This window comes from Talaromyces amestolkiae (assembly GCF_001896365.1).
Source record: "Talaromyces amestolkiae strain CIB chromosome Unknown scaffold16.1, whole genome shotgun sequence".
NCBI classification, from domain to species: domain Eukaryota; kingdom Fungi; phylum Ascomycota; class Eurotiomycetes; order Eurotiales; family Trichocomaceae; genus Talaromyces; species Talaromyces amestolkiae.
This window is the reverse complement of record NW_024468052.1, coordinates 548,100-563,159: the sequence shown is the minus strand read 5'-3', so window position 1 is coordinate 563,159 and position 15,060 is coordinate 548,100. Positions and strand designations below refer to the sequence as shown.

Below are 15,060 nucleotides of genomic sequence, written 5' to 3'. Positions count from 1 at the left end.
TTGTTATCAATTTCTCCGTCTCCGTCATTGATCGGTGCAACTGATTGCCGGATGACATGTGTTTAGTCTTTATACATATGTCAATCAAGGCACGAACAATCTTCCTATACAATAAAAGACTGGTTCTGGTGCATGTCTTGGCTTATTCACTGAGATACAAAGACGCCTTGTTGAAAGGCATAAGGTATAGAGTAAGATCGTTAAGAGATCACCTACTTGAAGCTACCAAGGTAGAATGAGGATTATCATGAGAGGTTACGAGAGGTTACGAGAGGCTGTTCCATGTGCTGACTCTGATACTACTCATCCTTGCCTTTTCCTATGGGATATTTCAGGGTTCTATAGTCTGGACGATCTCTAGCCGTAATGGGCTCTATACCTCGGTGAGATTCGACTGTTGCGTATGTAGCTTGAGCTGGTAAGGTAGAATGATGAAGTATTGAATAAATATATCTGGTGCAGTAGTATACAAGATAATTTGAAAATATCTTCATGGTAATCGCTGTTTTACCACGGTGTAACGGCAAAGTCACCTTGGCCGGTAATTCATGGCTTGTCACATCACAGTAGTTTATTGCAGCTGAAAAACCGCCCCATCTCACTTGCATAGCTCCCCTGAAGGCCGTTAGTAATTTCTTCAGCGGGCAATTCTACCGAGGGACAGTGCCTGAGAAACAATTTTGGTTCGCGTTAATGGAGGGTTCGTGGTGTGCTAAATGTCCAGTCAAGTTTTGCAACCATTGTCGTTTACGCATTATCATTAACCTAGGGCGCAACAGACCTGATAGCTGCTATCAGTCTGGAAGCTAATGCGTCCATGACTACCATGCTCTGGTAGAGTTACATAGTCGAGCTATTTTCAATCTGAACACAGACCTTGTAGAGCTCAAGAATAATCATGGACGACCTGGACATCACCACTGTCATCAAGCCCCAAAAGGCATTTGATAAAAGAGCTCCACTCAACCCGGTTGAAGTCATTTGGATATCATAAAAGTCAATAATAGGCTACCTGATACAGACACTATACTACTGCTTGCCTCTGGGAAAGAATGTAGCACCAAAATAGCAGGATCACCTAGGGCATGGAAAGCCACGTGATCACGCTCAAGGCACTCTATAAGCAGGTCCACGGAATCAGTGACCATGTACTGTAAGAAACACAAAGGAAAGTCGAGATGTGGAAGTACTATTGATTTGATGTTAAAAACAGCAAAGAAATACGCTTTGTGTACCTAGATATTGGCGGTGATGCCGTATGGCGCAAGTTGACGATATACGGGACAGTTTAAACAGAAGGTTAAGTTGAAGCAAGCAGTAGAGGAAAACAAGCTCATATTTTTAGAGGTCTTTCTCTGGATACAAGTATCCTATCTATAACAAACTAATGCCCCCAAAGAAACGCCGCGTTGAGAATGGCGCCTGTTTGATAAGCTTCAAGATTTCATCACACATCATCTCGTCTAACAAGGAAATTTTCACCCATAACCCTCCGGTAAATGCATATGCTGTTGAAACAAAGATTTTTTTGGATACGAGTCCAAGGTATAATAACAAAGGAAAGACAAAGGAAATACGTAATTGGGATATCAACTGAAACAGAGTATGAGCACACTGGTCTGGAGGTGGGAGGTAAGAAGAATATGATAGTGGAGAGATTCAAGATAGACCAGTCCTCAGCGCATCAAAGCATTTAAGCCTTGTGTTGCTCACGGAAGTACTTGGCAGCATTGACCAAGTGGGTCAAGGCAGGCTTGACTTGTTCCCAGGTACGGGTCTTGAGACCGCAGTCAGGGTTGATCCAGAGCTGCTCAGGGCGGAGGTACTCCAACATCTCAGAGATACGCTGCTTGATCTCCTCCTCAGGAGGGATACGAGAAGTGTGGATATCGTAGACACCAGGTCCGATATGACGGGGGTAGGCCTCGTCAATGAAGACCTTGAGGAGCTTAGCATCGGAACGAGAGTTCTCAATGGAGAGAACATCAGCGTCGAGAGCAGCAATGGCGTGGAAGAAGTCCTGGAACTCAGAGTAACAGAAGTGAGAGTGGATCTGAGTGGAGTCCTCAACACCAGCGGTGGAGAGCTTGAAGCTGTTCACGGCCCACTCCAAGTAAGCCTCACGCTCCTTGCCGGAGCGGAGAGGGAGACCCTCACGGAGAGCGGGCTCATCGACCTGGATGACGAAGATACCGTTCTTCTCAAGGTCAACAACCTCGTCGCGGAGAGCGAGAGCGAGCTGCATGGCCTGGACGGACTGGTGGACGTCGTTACGAGGGAAGGACCATCGGAGGCAAGTGACGGGTCCAGTGAGCATACCCTTCATGGGCTTCTTGGAGATGGAAGCGGCGTACTTGCTCTCCTTGACGGTCATGGGAGCAGGACGAGAGATGTCACCGACAATGATGGGGGGACGCACGCAACGAGATCCGTAAGACTGGACCCAAGCGTGGGTGGTGAAGACGTAACCCTCCAAGCGCTCACCGAAGTACTGAACCATATCGTTACGCTCAGGCTCACCGTGAACGTAGACATCGAGGCCGAGCTCGTCCTGGATCTGGATGGCGTAGTCAATTTCCTTGCGGATGAAAGCATCGTACTGCTCTTCAGTGATCTCTCCCTTGGTGAACTTGTTACGCTGGACACGGATCTCTTGGGTCTGGGGGAAGGAGCCGATGGTGGTGGTGGGGAAAAGAGGCAAGCTCAAGTGAGTCCTCTGCTGAGCGTAACGGGTGTCGAAGCTGGACTTACGGTCGTACAAGTCAGGGGTGATCTTGGCGAGACGGTCCTTGACCTCGGGGTTGTTGGTGCGCTTGGACTCAGCGCGAGACTTCTGAGCAGCAGCGTTGGCATCGAGCTCGGCTTGGACAGAGGCGGGTCCCTCGGTGGCAGCCTTGGCGAGAATGGAAACTTCCTTGACCTTCTCAACGGCGAAGGAAAACCACTGGTAGACTTCCTCAGGAAGCTTCTTTTCGCTAGCGAGAGTGTGAGGGACGTGGAGGAGAGAGCTGGAGGTGGCGACGATGATGCGGTCCTTGCCAAGGGCAGAGGCGGCGGTGTCAATGATCTTAAGGGACTTGGAAAAGTCGTTCTTCCAGATGTTACGTCCGTCGACAACACCGAGGGAAAGAGTCTGCTTAGGGCCGAGAGCCTTGATGACGGTCTCGAGCTGCTCAGGGTTACGGACGAGGTCGATGTGGAGAGCGTGGAGACCAGAGAAAGCGGAGACAGCGTCGATGTTGTGAACGATATCACCGAAGTAGGTGGCAACGGTGAGCTCAGGGCCAGCGGCTCCAAGAGCTTCATAGGCAGGCTTGAAAGCAGCCTTGATCTCGGGCTTCAAGTCGAAAACGAGGACGGGCTCATCGATTTGGACACTAGAAGATTCTATTAGTTATTGTTCAGGTCCACTCAGATATTGTAAATGCGACTTACGACTCGGCACCAGCAGCCTTGAGGGCCTTGAGAAGCTCGACGTAGACGGGGATAAGCTTGCTCAACAAAGAGATGGGCTCAACAGAGTGACCACGCTCAGTCTTTCCGAGAGCCAAGAAGGAAACGGGACCGAGGAGGACGGGGCGGGTGATGAAGCCAGCTTCCTTGGCCTCGAGGAACTCGCGGACGGGCTTAGCATCCTTAGCGAGAGCGAAAGTCTGGGAGTCGCTGAAAGAAGGCTTTGTGTAGTGGTAGTTGCTGTCGAACCATTTCACCATCTCCATGGAGGGGACGTCGACACCGGCACGCTGGCGACCACGGGCCATGGCGAAGTACTCGTCGAGGATGTTGAGTTTTTGGGAAGCATAGCGCTCGGGAGTGGCCTATCAGAATATCGTCAGCAATCTTTTTTTGAAAGTAGGGCGGAGCAATGCATACACTGAAGAGTTGGATGTGATCCAAGACCTGGTCGTAGAAGGAAAAGTCGTTGGAGGGAATGACATCGACACCGGCATCCTTCTGGATTTTCCAGTGAGCGAGACGGAGTCTCTTTCCCTCAGCAACGAGGTCTTCCTGGGAGATCTTGTCGGCCCAGTAAGCTTCAGTGGCCTTCTTAAGATCTCTCAAGGCTCCCATACGAGGGAAACCCAAGACTGCGGATTGAACCATTGTGACTTGTGTTATGTATGAATAGATAAAAAAGGGTGATCAAGTGGCCTCACAAGGCAATACAATCTCGCTGAAAGACAAGAAAACAAGTTTATCAGCGACAATTGAAGATTGTGAGATGAAGGATGAAAACAAAATGAAGGTTCAGACACAGGAGATGAGTCGTGTATTAAAGGAAGAAAAAAAAGAATGGTACAGCAGGAGGGGTGACTTTGCTTTTCGGCCTCCGAAATTTCGGGCCCCGCCAAAGCAGGAGCTCCCTCAGGGCTGCTCCTTCCGCGGCGTCCAGTGGTTGCCCGGAAAACCGAAGCGGTGAGTTTGCGGGGTACCACTGCTGAGAATATTGCCGTATGGCGCCATAGGCTCTTTTTTCTGCTCGAAGCTCTGTTTGCAAATTATTACGGTCTACATTGATCAATTGATCAATTGACTAGAGGTACAGTCTATCGGAGTATAAGAATTCTTCCCACGAAGCAACTAATATCCAAAAGCCGTCTTATAGCGTCGATGATCTCTTATTCGCCACTTCGAGCTACCGTTGTGTGCCGGTCATCGATCTGCGGATTCGATCGGAGAAACATATCACCTAATTCCTACCCGATTGCTACGGAACGAGAAGCTCGACCTTGACCGGGGATTATTTGTATAAAGGAATGCCATCCTCCCTCCTGTGTTCAGCCGGGCTTGAGCTCGCTATGTCAGCGACCGAGCTCCGATTCTCAAGGAGACAGATCGCGCGCTGAGGTCAACGCCGGATTCGCTTTCCGTACCAGTCATTATTAGCTTCATCTATAACGTCGGCAGGGTTATAAATTATAAGGCTGAGCTGCATGAACTCGAGATGACTGCCACTGCTCGCTTATGCTAGCAGATGCTTTTTCCATGCACTGCGTCTATGCCATAAATGCATGAGCACTGTTGTTCTATTGCTAGACACAGAATCCAAGCAATCCTCAGACGACTTGACTTCCTTCTTTCTGTCTACAACCTAGAACCATACGAACCAAATAGCGCAAGCCCAAGAAAAAGTTCAGTGTCGCCCGTGGGTAGACCAGCGAGCGAATAATTTTTGAGATTGGCGCCAGCGATATCGGAGAGCCTACTGCAGGGACCACAGATGCCTTATCGATAAGGCCCTGATCATGCGACCTTTTTGAAATTGAGATGATGCAGTGACCACTTCTGTTGATATCTACGAAACTGATATTGCGATTTTTATTTGGCTATGTACCAGAAGGTTAAAACAGTAAGTACAATCTATGAGATTTTGACAAGTTGTAGAGCAAACAGAGCAATGTTCGCTCGTTCCCCGCATTCTGACCAATTGCCAGATGCAATGAAGCTTTAGCCCTAACCCTACTGGTTTGGAGTTACAAGTCACCAAAGGCAGAGCATCGCCGACAGTCTTTGTCGCCAGCTTGCATTTTGTGAGAAACTGATCTACTGATTTCTCAATACCTTATCCCACTCCTTGGCGCAAGATTGCAAGATTATACGAAGCAACACTGCTTCCATGACCTTCATCGCTCTTACAGTGGATCTTTATATCTGATAACACTGCCCTACATTTTGGATTACATGTACCCAGCCAACACCGGAGCCTAAATATGGCACAAGAAGATCTTGGCTCTAATTGGATAAACAATATCTGGTCTTGGTCGCATAGTGGCTTTATAAGATCTTCGCCCTCAATCCTCTTATTCCCCTGTTCCACAAGCTCCAAGCAGTGGCTCTGTGAATATCGATCGTTCGACAACAGGGACTAATTGATAATTAAAAGCTAATCTAGCACATGAATTGAAGATCAGCTCCCAAGTCTAGAGTGGAGATAGTCCCTATCGTCGGAAAAGAGTATCCGAGGGACTCTGCAGAGACAGGCTTAGTGGCAGCCGACTATATACCTGGACGCAAAAATTTTCAACAGATATTCTCATTTTATATAGGCATAAATAAAGAGATTACATGTATTCTGTACTCAACTTCATTCAACTGTTTTTTATTCATTTCGAGAACGAAAATGACAACAAACAACCAAAAACTCAACATCGGCGTCGTAGGCCTAGGCCGGATGGGTCAACGACATGCCCTAAACGTGCTGCACCGCATATCCAAAGCCTGCCTATACAGCGTCTGCTCTCCAACACCGCACGAACTCGAATGGGCTAGAAACAAACTCGAGCCTGAAGGCGTCAATATATTCTCTGACTTCTACGAAATGATTGACGCCCCGGGCCTTGCGGCGGTGATCGTTGCATCGTCGACGGAGCTGCATATTGAGCATACCCTTGCAGCTGTGAAGCGTGGTATTTGTGTTTTATGTGAGAAGCCGTTGACTAAAGATCTGGCCGAAGTAAGCACGCCCCCTATACTGAAACGATAGGATGGCCGTATTGATTCATTCATGTTAGTTGAGTCAGCTACTCCATGACCTCGGCGAAGACGGCCGCTCCAAAGTAATGGTCGGCTTCGTCCGCCGCTTCGACGAACAATATCGCACAGCTCTACGCAGCATCCAAAACGGTTCAATCGGTACACCATTGATCATTCGTTCCCAAGGCGCCGAAAGACTCGACAAGACCGGTTTCTTCATCGAGTATGCGCGACACAGTGGCGGCATATTCATTGATACAGTCGTCCACGATATCGATCTCACACTCTCCTTCCTCGGGGAGGAGAACTGCAAACCCAAAGCGCTCTGGGCAACGGGTTTGATTGCGCACCATCAAGAATTGAAAGAATTCAACGACGTGGATAATGCGGTCGGCGTAGTTGAGTTTTGGGGCGGCAGAATTGCGTACTATTATCATTCCCGAACTACGTTTCATGGCTACGACAATTGCACGGAGATTATCGGTAGCGAGGGCAAAATCTCTATCAATCTTGTGCCTCATGCGAATAGAGTGCAAGTCTCGAATATAGCGGGGATTCAGCAGGATGCGACACCGGGTTGGATTGAGCGGTATCAAGATGCGTTTGTGACTGAGCTAGAGGTGTTTGTGGATGCTATTTTGCTGGGGCGAGAATTGCCGTTGAAGTTGTCGTCGGCGTTGCAGGGGATGAAGTTGGCGATTGCGTTGCAGGAGAGTTTGGTGACGGGAGAGAAGATTGAGTTTGATGAGAATGGGGAGAGGAAGGGGTTGGGGTTGAAGGCTTTGTTGTAGTTGAATACTTACCTTGCCTCGGGCTTGGGTGGGTTAGGGCTTTTTCGAGGTATGTACGCGACCTGAAAAACAATATGCTAAGACTCAGAAGAGAGCTGTCTGCTTCCCTCTTTTACCTCACACATTGCAAATCATAATACTGTAACTGACATAAATAAGATGGGAAACTTTTTCCCGTCTAAACATCTATGTAGCGTTGTGCCCCATGAACGGCTTTATAGACAACAAAGCCGGTCTATAACCGGACTGAGTAAATGTGAAAGAAAATCCATATCCAGATGAGTAGGAACGTTCACGAAATCGCACCATATATTCATGATAAACTGTATGTAATACTCTTTTGACAAGAATCAAAATGACTCGCGACGCATACTGGACAACCGACTTCGCTCTCTCCCTCGACGACCTCATCCGAGCCTACAAAGTCAGTATCACCACCGATCCCACATACACAGGCGTCGACACCGCCGTCCTGCGTGGAATCAAAGACGTAACATCTTTCCCCTCCACACACACAATCGTCTACGAATTCCATGTCTCGAAGATTATGTGCAACAAAAACGGCAACATACATGGCGTTGCTGTCTCAACCATCTTCGATAATTTTAGCTCAAAGGCGCTGTATATGATTAGCAGACCGGGGTTTTGGAATTGGTTTGAGATTAGCAGACCGTTGTCAGTTTGGTATCATCGACGGCTTCTTAGGGGCATGGTGGTGAGGTTGAGGTGTAGGGTTGTGGCGGCGGGGGAGGAAGATGGGCCACTCTTAGGGTGGTGATGGAGAGTGTGGATGGGAAGGTGTGTGCTAGTTGTGTGCATGAGAGATTTCTGTCGGAGGGCAATTTTGCGAGGGTATGACGATATCTATTTGACGTTGAGTTCTGTTCGACACATTGTTAGGACTGGGAACCTCCAACCACGCTAAGCATGTAAGATATCGTCTCAATCGATTGAGGCTCTGGTTTATGGATGCCATAAACATAACTCTTTCTTTTGACCCAAACGACAGACTTCCACATGTTGTAATGATTCTAGACGTGAGAGTCGTGACAACAATAGCTGCAGTACGCACTACATCAAAGCACGCGTCGGGCAGATTAGGATGCGATGTGACATTACATAAGATATCAAGATCTGCCAGGCCGACGGACAAAACGGACGAAGCATTACTCCGTACGTAAAACAGAAAGCCGCGGAAGGCGGCACCGAGAAGGATTGAAAATCTGATGCGTACTACGTAGAAGACGATAGTGCGATAGATCGACAAGCACAAGCCAGAAAGCCAACAACGCTAGATCGCCTCCTGCATGATTCAGTGATGAGGATTGGCCAGGCGCTGACGAGTCATTTCGGAAGCCACTTGTCTTCCGTAATCCGGGTAGGGCTTTTTGACATTCTGCAAGACACGGAAACTCCGTGTGCCCCGGATTACCAACCCTGACTGTGATTTCACCGTTTCAATTGTCAGGTGAAAGTGAAACTGATGAGAGACGTATGTGTGCTTAGAAATCGATCGTCTACACATGCTCGTTCTACTCAGCGATAGATGCAACAATTGCCGGGCAACCGAAACAAGCACCGCGACTGGCCAATTTCCAACAGCACGAGTGGAGTGCGGCACGGATGCTGTTTCGCTCAGAGAGCCGAGGCCCTAATGTACTGTACTATGGAGCTACCTGTTTGATGTGTTTGCATTGTTTGCATGTCGCGCCATGACTTATCAAGCAGGGTTCGACACGCGGAAACTGCCAATCAATCGATACCTGCATCTCAGATCGATGAGTCAAGATGATTCATCGTAGTCACATACATCGTACATAGTTGACTAAAAGCCAAGTATAGACGCGTACTCGCCGAGAAAAACGACAGTCCGCACTTGGAGTCCCAAGAGGCTTGCCCCGCAACGGAGGGCACGGTACGCTGTTTTGAGACGCCGCTCTAGGCCGGACTTAAAATGGACTTAAAATATATTAACTTACTACGTAGGAAGTCATTTGGTATCATAGCAATATGTTGGTTGGCTCATAAATCATTGGGCAGATTTTCATGTAGTTCGAGTGAGGATTAGTAATTCGCAAGGGTATTTGTTGGGTTAGAGGCTGCACGGAGGAGTTTGGAGCGAGATTACCACGTTAGTAAATTGAATGTTGGGTTGTGGGCCTACCATGTACCGTAGAGTCTATACGATGGGGCTGCCATATGGGGGGATGGTAGCCACGCCCACAGTAGCTACTAGCTGCCATTTTGGGAAGCACCCGGCTAAAAAAAGGCAGGCCCGACTGCCGCCGCATCAAGATTTTTATTTTTTTAATTGCTCTTCACCTTGGTCCTCCTTTTTTTAGGATTCTTTCATCTTCCTTCCTTCTTTTCAACCTCGCCTGTGTGCTGGCAGTCTCCCATTCTTCACAAGCCGGATATCCTGCACAGTCTCTGTGCAAATGGTTCTGGGTCTTGTGCTGTCTATTCGTCTTTGCGCCTCGCCAGCACCATCCCCAAACTTCGATCCACATTATTAACCATAGGTATCGATTTCAAAATACCATCTGAATTACCATTCTCCTCATCCTAGGTTATAGCATTAGACCTTTGCGCCAGCGCCAGAGCGCATACAGCAGACACAATGTCGTCCGCCAATCCCACCGAATCCTGGACTAAGGAAGACGAAAGTGTGCGTACCGAATCAACCTACGAAGACGGCCGCGAGCAAGTGAGAACCTCTAATCCTACCGGTCTCGCGCGCATCCAATCCGGCGTCGACGTCGAGCGCGCAGAAAAGGACTTCGCGGAGCTCAACAAACAGTTTTCCAATATCTCTCAGCAAACGAGACGACTCTCGAAACAGGCATCACGGCAATCAAGACGCGCCTCCGTGCACGATATTGAAAAGACCGGAAGTTCGCCCGCATCTACCACCGAGCAGTGGGATCTGGAATCTGCTCTTCATGGCTCGAAAGCTGCCGAGAATGAGGCCGGTATCAAGCCGAAGCACATCGGTAGGTTTTATAAACTCAAGTATGAAGGCTGTCGGCGCAACTGACCAATATGTCAGGTGTTATTTGGGATGGTCTTACAGTCCGAGGATATGGTGGAGTCAAGACCTTTGTGCAAACATTTCCAGATGCCGTAATTGGCTTCTTTAACGTATACGAGACACTCAAAAATCTCTTGGGATTGCAGAAACACGGCGCCGAAGTCGACATTCTTCACAATTTTAGAGGCGTCCTGAAACCCGGAGAAATGGTCTTGGTTCTAGGTCGACCCGGTTCTGGTTGTACTACGTTCTTGAAAGTAGTCACAAATCAACGCTATGGATATACATCATTTGACGGCGGAGTTACATACGGACCGTTCGATAGCGACACCTTTGCAAAGAGGTTCCGCGGTGAAGCTGTTTACAACCAAGAAGATGATGTTCATCATCCCACCCTGACCGTTGGCCAAACCCTCTCTTTCGCTCTCGACACCAAGACTCCAGGCAAACGACCCGCTGGCGTATCGAAAAAGGAATTCAAGGAAAAGGTCATACAAATGTTATTGAAGATGTTCAACATTGAGCATACAATCAACACAGTCGTCGGCAATGCATTCGTCCGAGGTGTTTCTGGAGGTGAGCGCAAACGTGTGAGTATAGCAGAAATGATGATTACCTCTGGGACTGTCCTGGCTTGGGACAATACAACTCGAGGTTTGGACGCATCTACCGCATTGGATTTTGCAAAGTCACTCCGGATCATGACCAATATTTACAAGACAACGACATTTGTTTCTTTGTACCAGGCCTCAGAAAACATTTATGAACAATTTGACAAGGTTATGGTCATTGACGAAGGTCGTCAGGTCTTCTTTGGCCCTACTGCTGAAGCAAGAGCCTATTTTGAAGGACTTGGTTTCATGCCGAAGCCTCGACAGACAACACCTGATTATTTGACCGGCTGTACCGATCCATTCGAAAGGGAGTATCAAGAGGGTCGCAGCTCTGAAAACGTGCCGTCTACGCCGGAAGAACTAGTGAAGGCTTTCGATGAATCGAAGTACCGCACATTGCTTGACGAAGAAATTGCCGCCTATCGTACTCAAATTCAAGAAGAGAAGCACGTCTATGACGAATTTGAACTTGCTCACAGAGAAGCCAAGCGCAAGCACACCCCCAAGTCTTCGGTTTACTCAATTCCTTTCTATCTACAAGTCTGGGCCTTGATGAAGCGCCAGTTCCTTGTGAAGTGGCAAGATAAGTTCACTTTGACGGTCTCTTGGGCTACGTCTATCATTACAGCTATCGTTTTGGGAACCGTTTGGTACAAATTGCCAACTACCAGTTCTGGTGCCTTTACTCGTGGTGGTTTACTGTTCATATCGCTACTTTTCAACGCTTTCCAAGCTTTTGCAGAACTGGGCTCGACTATGCTCGGCCGTCCGATCGTGAATAAACATAAAGCCTATACCTTCCACCGCCCAAGTGCTCTATGGATTGCTCAAATTTTGGTCGACACTGCTTTCGCTGCTGTGCAAATATTGGTTTTTAGTATCATTGTTTACTTCATGTGCGGCCTAGTCCTTGATGCCGGTGCTTTCTTCACCTTCGTCCTCATCATTGTATCCGGTTACCTTTGTATGACTTTGTTCTTCCGAACAATTGGTTGCGTGTGTCCTGATTTCGACTACGCTATGAAATTCGCCGCCACTATTATTACACTCTATGTGCTTACTGCTGGGTATCTTATCCAATATCAAAGTGAGCAGGTTTGGTTGCGATGGATTTTCTATATCAATGCTCTCGGTTTGGGATTTTCGGCTTTGATGGTAAATGAATTCAAACGACTCACCTTGACCTGTTCCGAGTCCTCCTTGGTGCCTTCATATGGCGACATTGCTCACCAAACGTGCACTCTTCAAGGGAGTTCTCCGGGTTCGAATATCATTCCCGGCTCCTCCTACCTCAGTGCTGGCTTCAGTTACGAAACTCGGGATCTATGGCGTAACTTTGGAATCATCGTGGCCTTGATTGTTTTCTTCTTATTTACCAATGCTTATCTGGGAGAATCCGTGAACTGGGGAGCTGGCGGCAGAACCATCACCTTTTTCCAGAAGGAGAATGATGAACGGAAAAAACTGAACGAGGAACTGATGGTTAAGAAGCAGAAACGTCAGAACAAGGAAGTCGACGATTCTTCCTCGAATTTGAACATCACCTCAAAGGCCGTGCTTACCTGGGAGGCTGTCGACTACGATGTCCCTGTTCCGTCTGGCACTCGTCGGTTGCTGAATTCAGTTTATGGCTATGTCCAACCAGGCAAACTGACAGCTCTGATGGGAGCTTCTGGAGCCGGAAAGACCACACTTCTGGACGTATTGGCAGCTCGAAAGAGTATTGGAGTCATCTCGGGAGACATTCTAGTCGACGGTCGCAAACCTGGTCCATCCTTCCAGCGTGGTACCTCGTACGCAGAACAATTAGATGTTCACGAGTCTACCCAAACGGTACGTGAAGCGTTGCGCTTTTCGGCTGAGCTCCGTCAACCGTATGACGTGCCGTTGGCAGAGAAGCATGCTTACGTCGAAGAAATCCTGTCACTGCTGGAATTGGAAAAATTGGCAGATGCCGTGATTGGATTCCCAGAGGTTGGGTTGTCTGTTGAGGAGCGTAAACGAGTGACCATTGGTGTAGAACTCGCTGCCAAGCCCGAGCTTTTGTTGTTTTTAGACGAGCCTACGTCTGGTCTTGACAGTCAATCTGCTTTTAACATCGTTCGTTTCCTGCGAAAGTTAGCTGCAGCCGGTCAAGCAATCCTATGCACAATCCACCAGCCTAACTCAGCGTTATTCTCAAGCTTTGACCGACTGCTCTTGCTACAAAAAGGAGGAAACTGTGTCTACTTTGGTGATATTGGAAATGATAGTCATGTTTTGATCGACTACTTCCGACGCAATGGAGCCGAATGCCCTCCCAACGCAAACCCCGCTGAGTGGATGCTTGATGCCATCGGTGCCGGTCAAACTCCTCGCATTGGAGATCGTGATTGGGGCGATATTTGGCGTGATTCACCAGAGTTGGCTCAAATCAAGGCAGATATTACAAAAATGAAGACTGAACGCGCCGCACAAAATAAGGAGGATGAGAGCACTGCACCACAAGAGGTAGAATACGCAACACCTACCTGGTACCAAGTCAAGACTGTTGTCCGACGAACAAACTTGGCTTTCTGGCGATCACCAAACTACGGCTTCACTAGGTTATTCGTACACGCAATTATTGCACTTCTCACCGGTCTGATGTTCCTTCAACTAGATGATTCACGATCATCTCTTCAATACCGTGTTTTTGTTCTGTTCCAGATTACCGTCATTCCGGCCATCATCATTCAACAGGTTGAGCCTAAGTATGAGATGTCACGGTTGGTTTCGTACCGGGAAGCTGCATCGAAAACCTACAAATCGGTTGCGTTTGCAGTTGCCATGGTTGTTGCGGAGATTCCGTACAGCTTGCTTTGTACTGTTGCCTTTTTCTTGCCAATTTATTACATTCCAGGTTTCCAGAGTGCTTCAGACCGTGCAGGTTATCAGTTCTTCATGATTCTGATCACTGAATTCTTCTCAGTCACATTGGGCCAAATGGTTGCTGCAATTACCCCGAGTTCATACATCTCATCCCAACTCAATCCTCCGCTTATCATTGTGTTTGCGCTGTTCTGTGGTGTCGCTATCCCTAAACCCCAGATTCCCAAGTTCTGGAGAGCGTGGCTGTACCAGCTTGATCCCTTTACCAGACTCATTGGTGGTATGCTGGTGACAGAGTTACACGATCGTCCAGTCGTCTGCAAAACCTCAGAACTCAACACCTTTTCTGCACCTGACGGCCAGACTTGTGGTGACTACATGGCCCCTTATTTTGCAGCTGGTGCACCAGGCTATATTGTTGATAATGCGACAAGCGCCTGCCAGTATTGTGCTTACAAGGTTGGAGATCAGTTCTATTCCGCCTTTGACTTGAGCTACGACAACCGTTGGAGAGATTTGGGTATCTTCTTGTGCTTCATTGTCAGCAACATCATAATTCTTTTCCTTGGAGTGAGTGCAACCTGGTATTCTCTTTCTTTTTCATACGAACCCACTAACAATACTCTATAGGCACGATACCTGAACTTCAATAAGCGTTAAAGCAGCTTCGCTCATTGGTTTACTATTATATTTCTTATTGTATAGTCCATAATCTAGATCTTGAGGGGCTCATTGTGAATTTTCGGGCATCGAATATACAGAAAAGCGGGGTTCCGATTTAGTCGTTTGCATTTTCGGAGAGAAAAGAGGTGGAAATAGACTACTACATAGAGAATGAGATTTTCATTCAGCAATCGTTGACAAGTACCTTCCTCTTTGGGCATAAGTTAGGGCCTGTCATACAATACCACAGGAATTACCTGGTAGACCATTCACCCTAAGATGAGATAGCACTCAACCGAACGGACTCATTTCGGAGATTAGGAGCTGCGATACTATGGAGGGACTCGCTGGTCTTGAAGAGAATTTTGAGGGTATACGTCTATCGGATCTTACTGATTACTAGATCGTTGGTTATCGATATGTATATTAGTTGGTTGGAGAATTCGTAGGATTACTTTACGGCTAATTTTCCCAGATATGGTGATACATGGCATAATCCACTTTAGAGACTTTCTTGGTTGTTGACCATTGCTATAAAGATATGAAAAGCGCTCAGTGATGATTACTGAGCAGTTCAGACCCATCAGTGACCGCTCGGGCATGCCTAAGCATTCTGGGATTCGGTTTTATCGATGGC

General features: G+C 47.8%; 3 protein-coding genes across 3 annotated transcripts; 2 read left to right on the top strand and 1 right to left on the bottom strand.

Moving 5' to 3' along the window:
* Positions 1 to 1,693: 1,693 nt before the first annotated feature.
* BHQ10_007727 (uncharacterized protein) lies at positions 1,694 to 4,104 on the bottom strand (the record flags this gene model as incomplete). Its single annotated transcript, XM_040880454.1, has 3 exons — positions 1,694 to 3,377; positions 3,436 to 3,818; positions 3,874 to 4,104. 3 exons carry the CDS (start codon positions 4,102 to 4,104, stop codon positions 1,694 to 1,696), a joined length of 2,298 nt encoding a protein of 765 aa, XP_040736230.1.
* A 2,017-nt stretch (positions 4,105 to 6,121) lies between these two features.
* BHQ10_007726 (uncharacterized protein) lies at positions 6,122 to 7,265 on the top strand (the record flags this gene model as incomplete). Its single annotated transcript, XM_040880453.1, has 2 exons — positions 6,122 to 6,454; positions 6,513 to 7,265. The coding sequence occupies 2 exons, from the start codon at positions 6,122 to 6,124 to the stop codon at positions 7,263 to 7,265; spliced, it is 1,086 nt and encodes a 361-aa protein (XP_040736229.1).
* Positions 7,266 to 9,885: 2,620 nt separating this feature from the next.
* BHQ10_007725 (uncharacterized protein) lies at positions 9,886 to 14,420 on the top strand (the record flags this gene model as incomplete). The annotated part of the gene is made up of 3 exons (XM_040880452.1): positions 9,886 to 10,258; positions 10,315 to 14,330; positions 14,391 to 14,420. 3 exons carry the CDS (start codon positions 9,886 to 9,888, stop codon positions 14,418 to 14,420), a joined length of 4,419 nt encoding a protein of 1,472 aa, XP_040736228.1.
* Between the last annotated feature and the right edge of the window lie 640 nt (positions 14,421 to 15,060).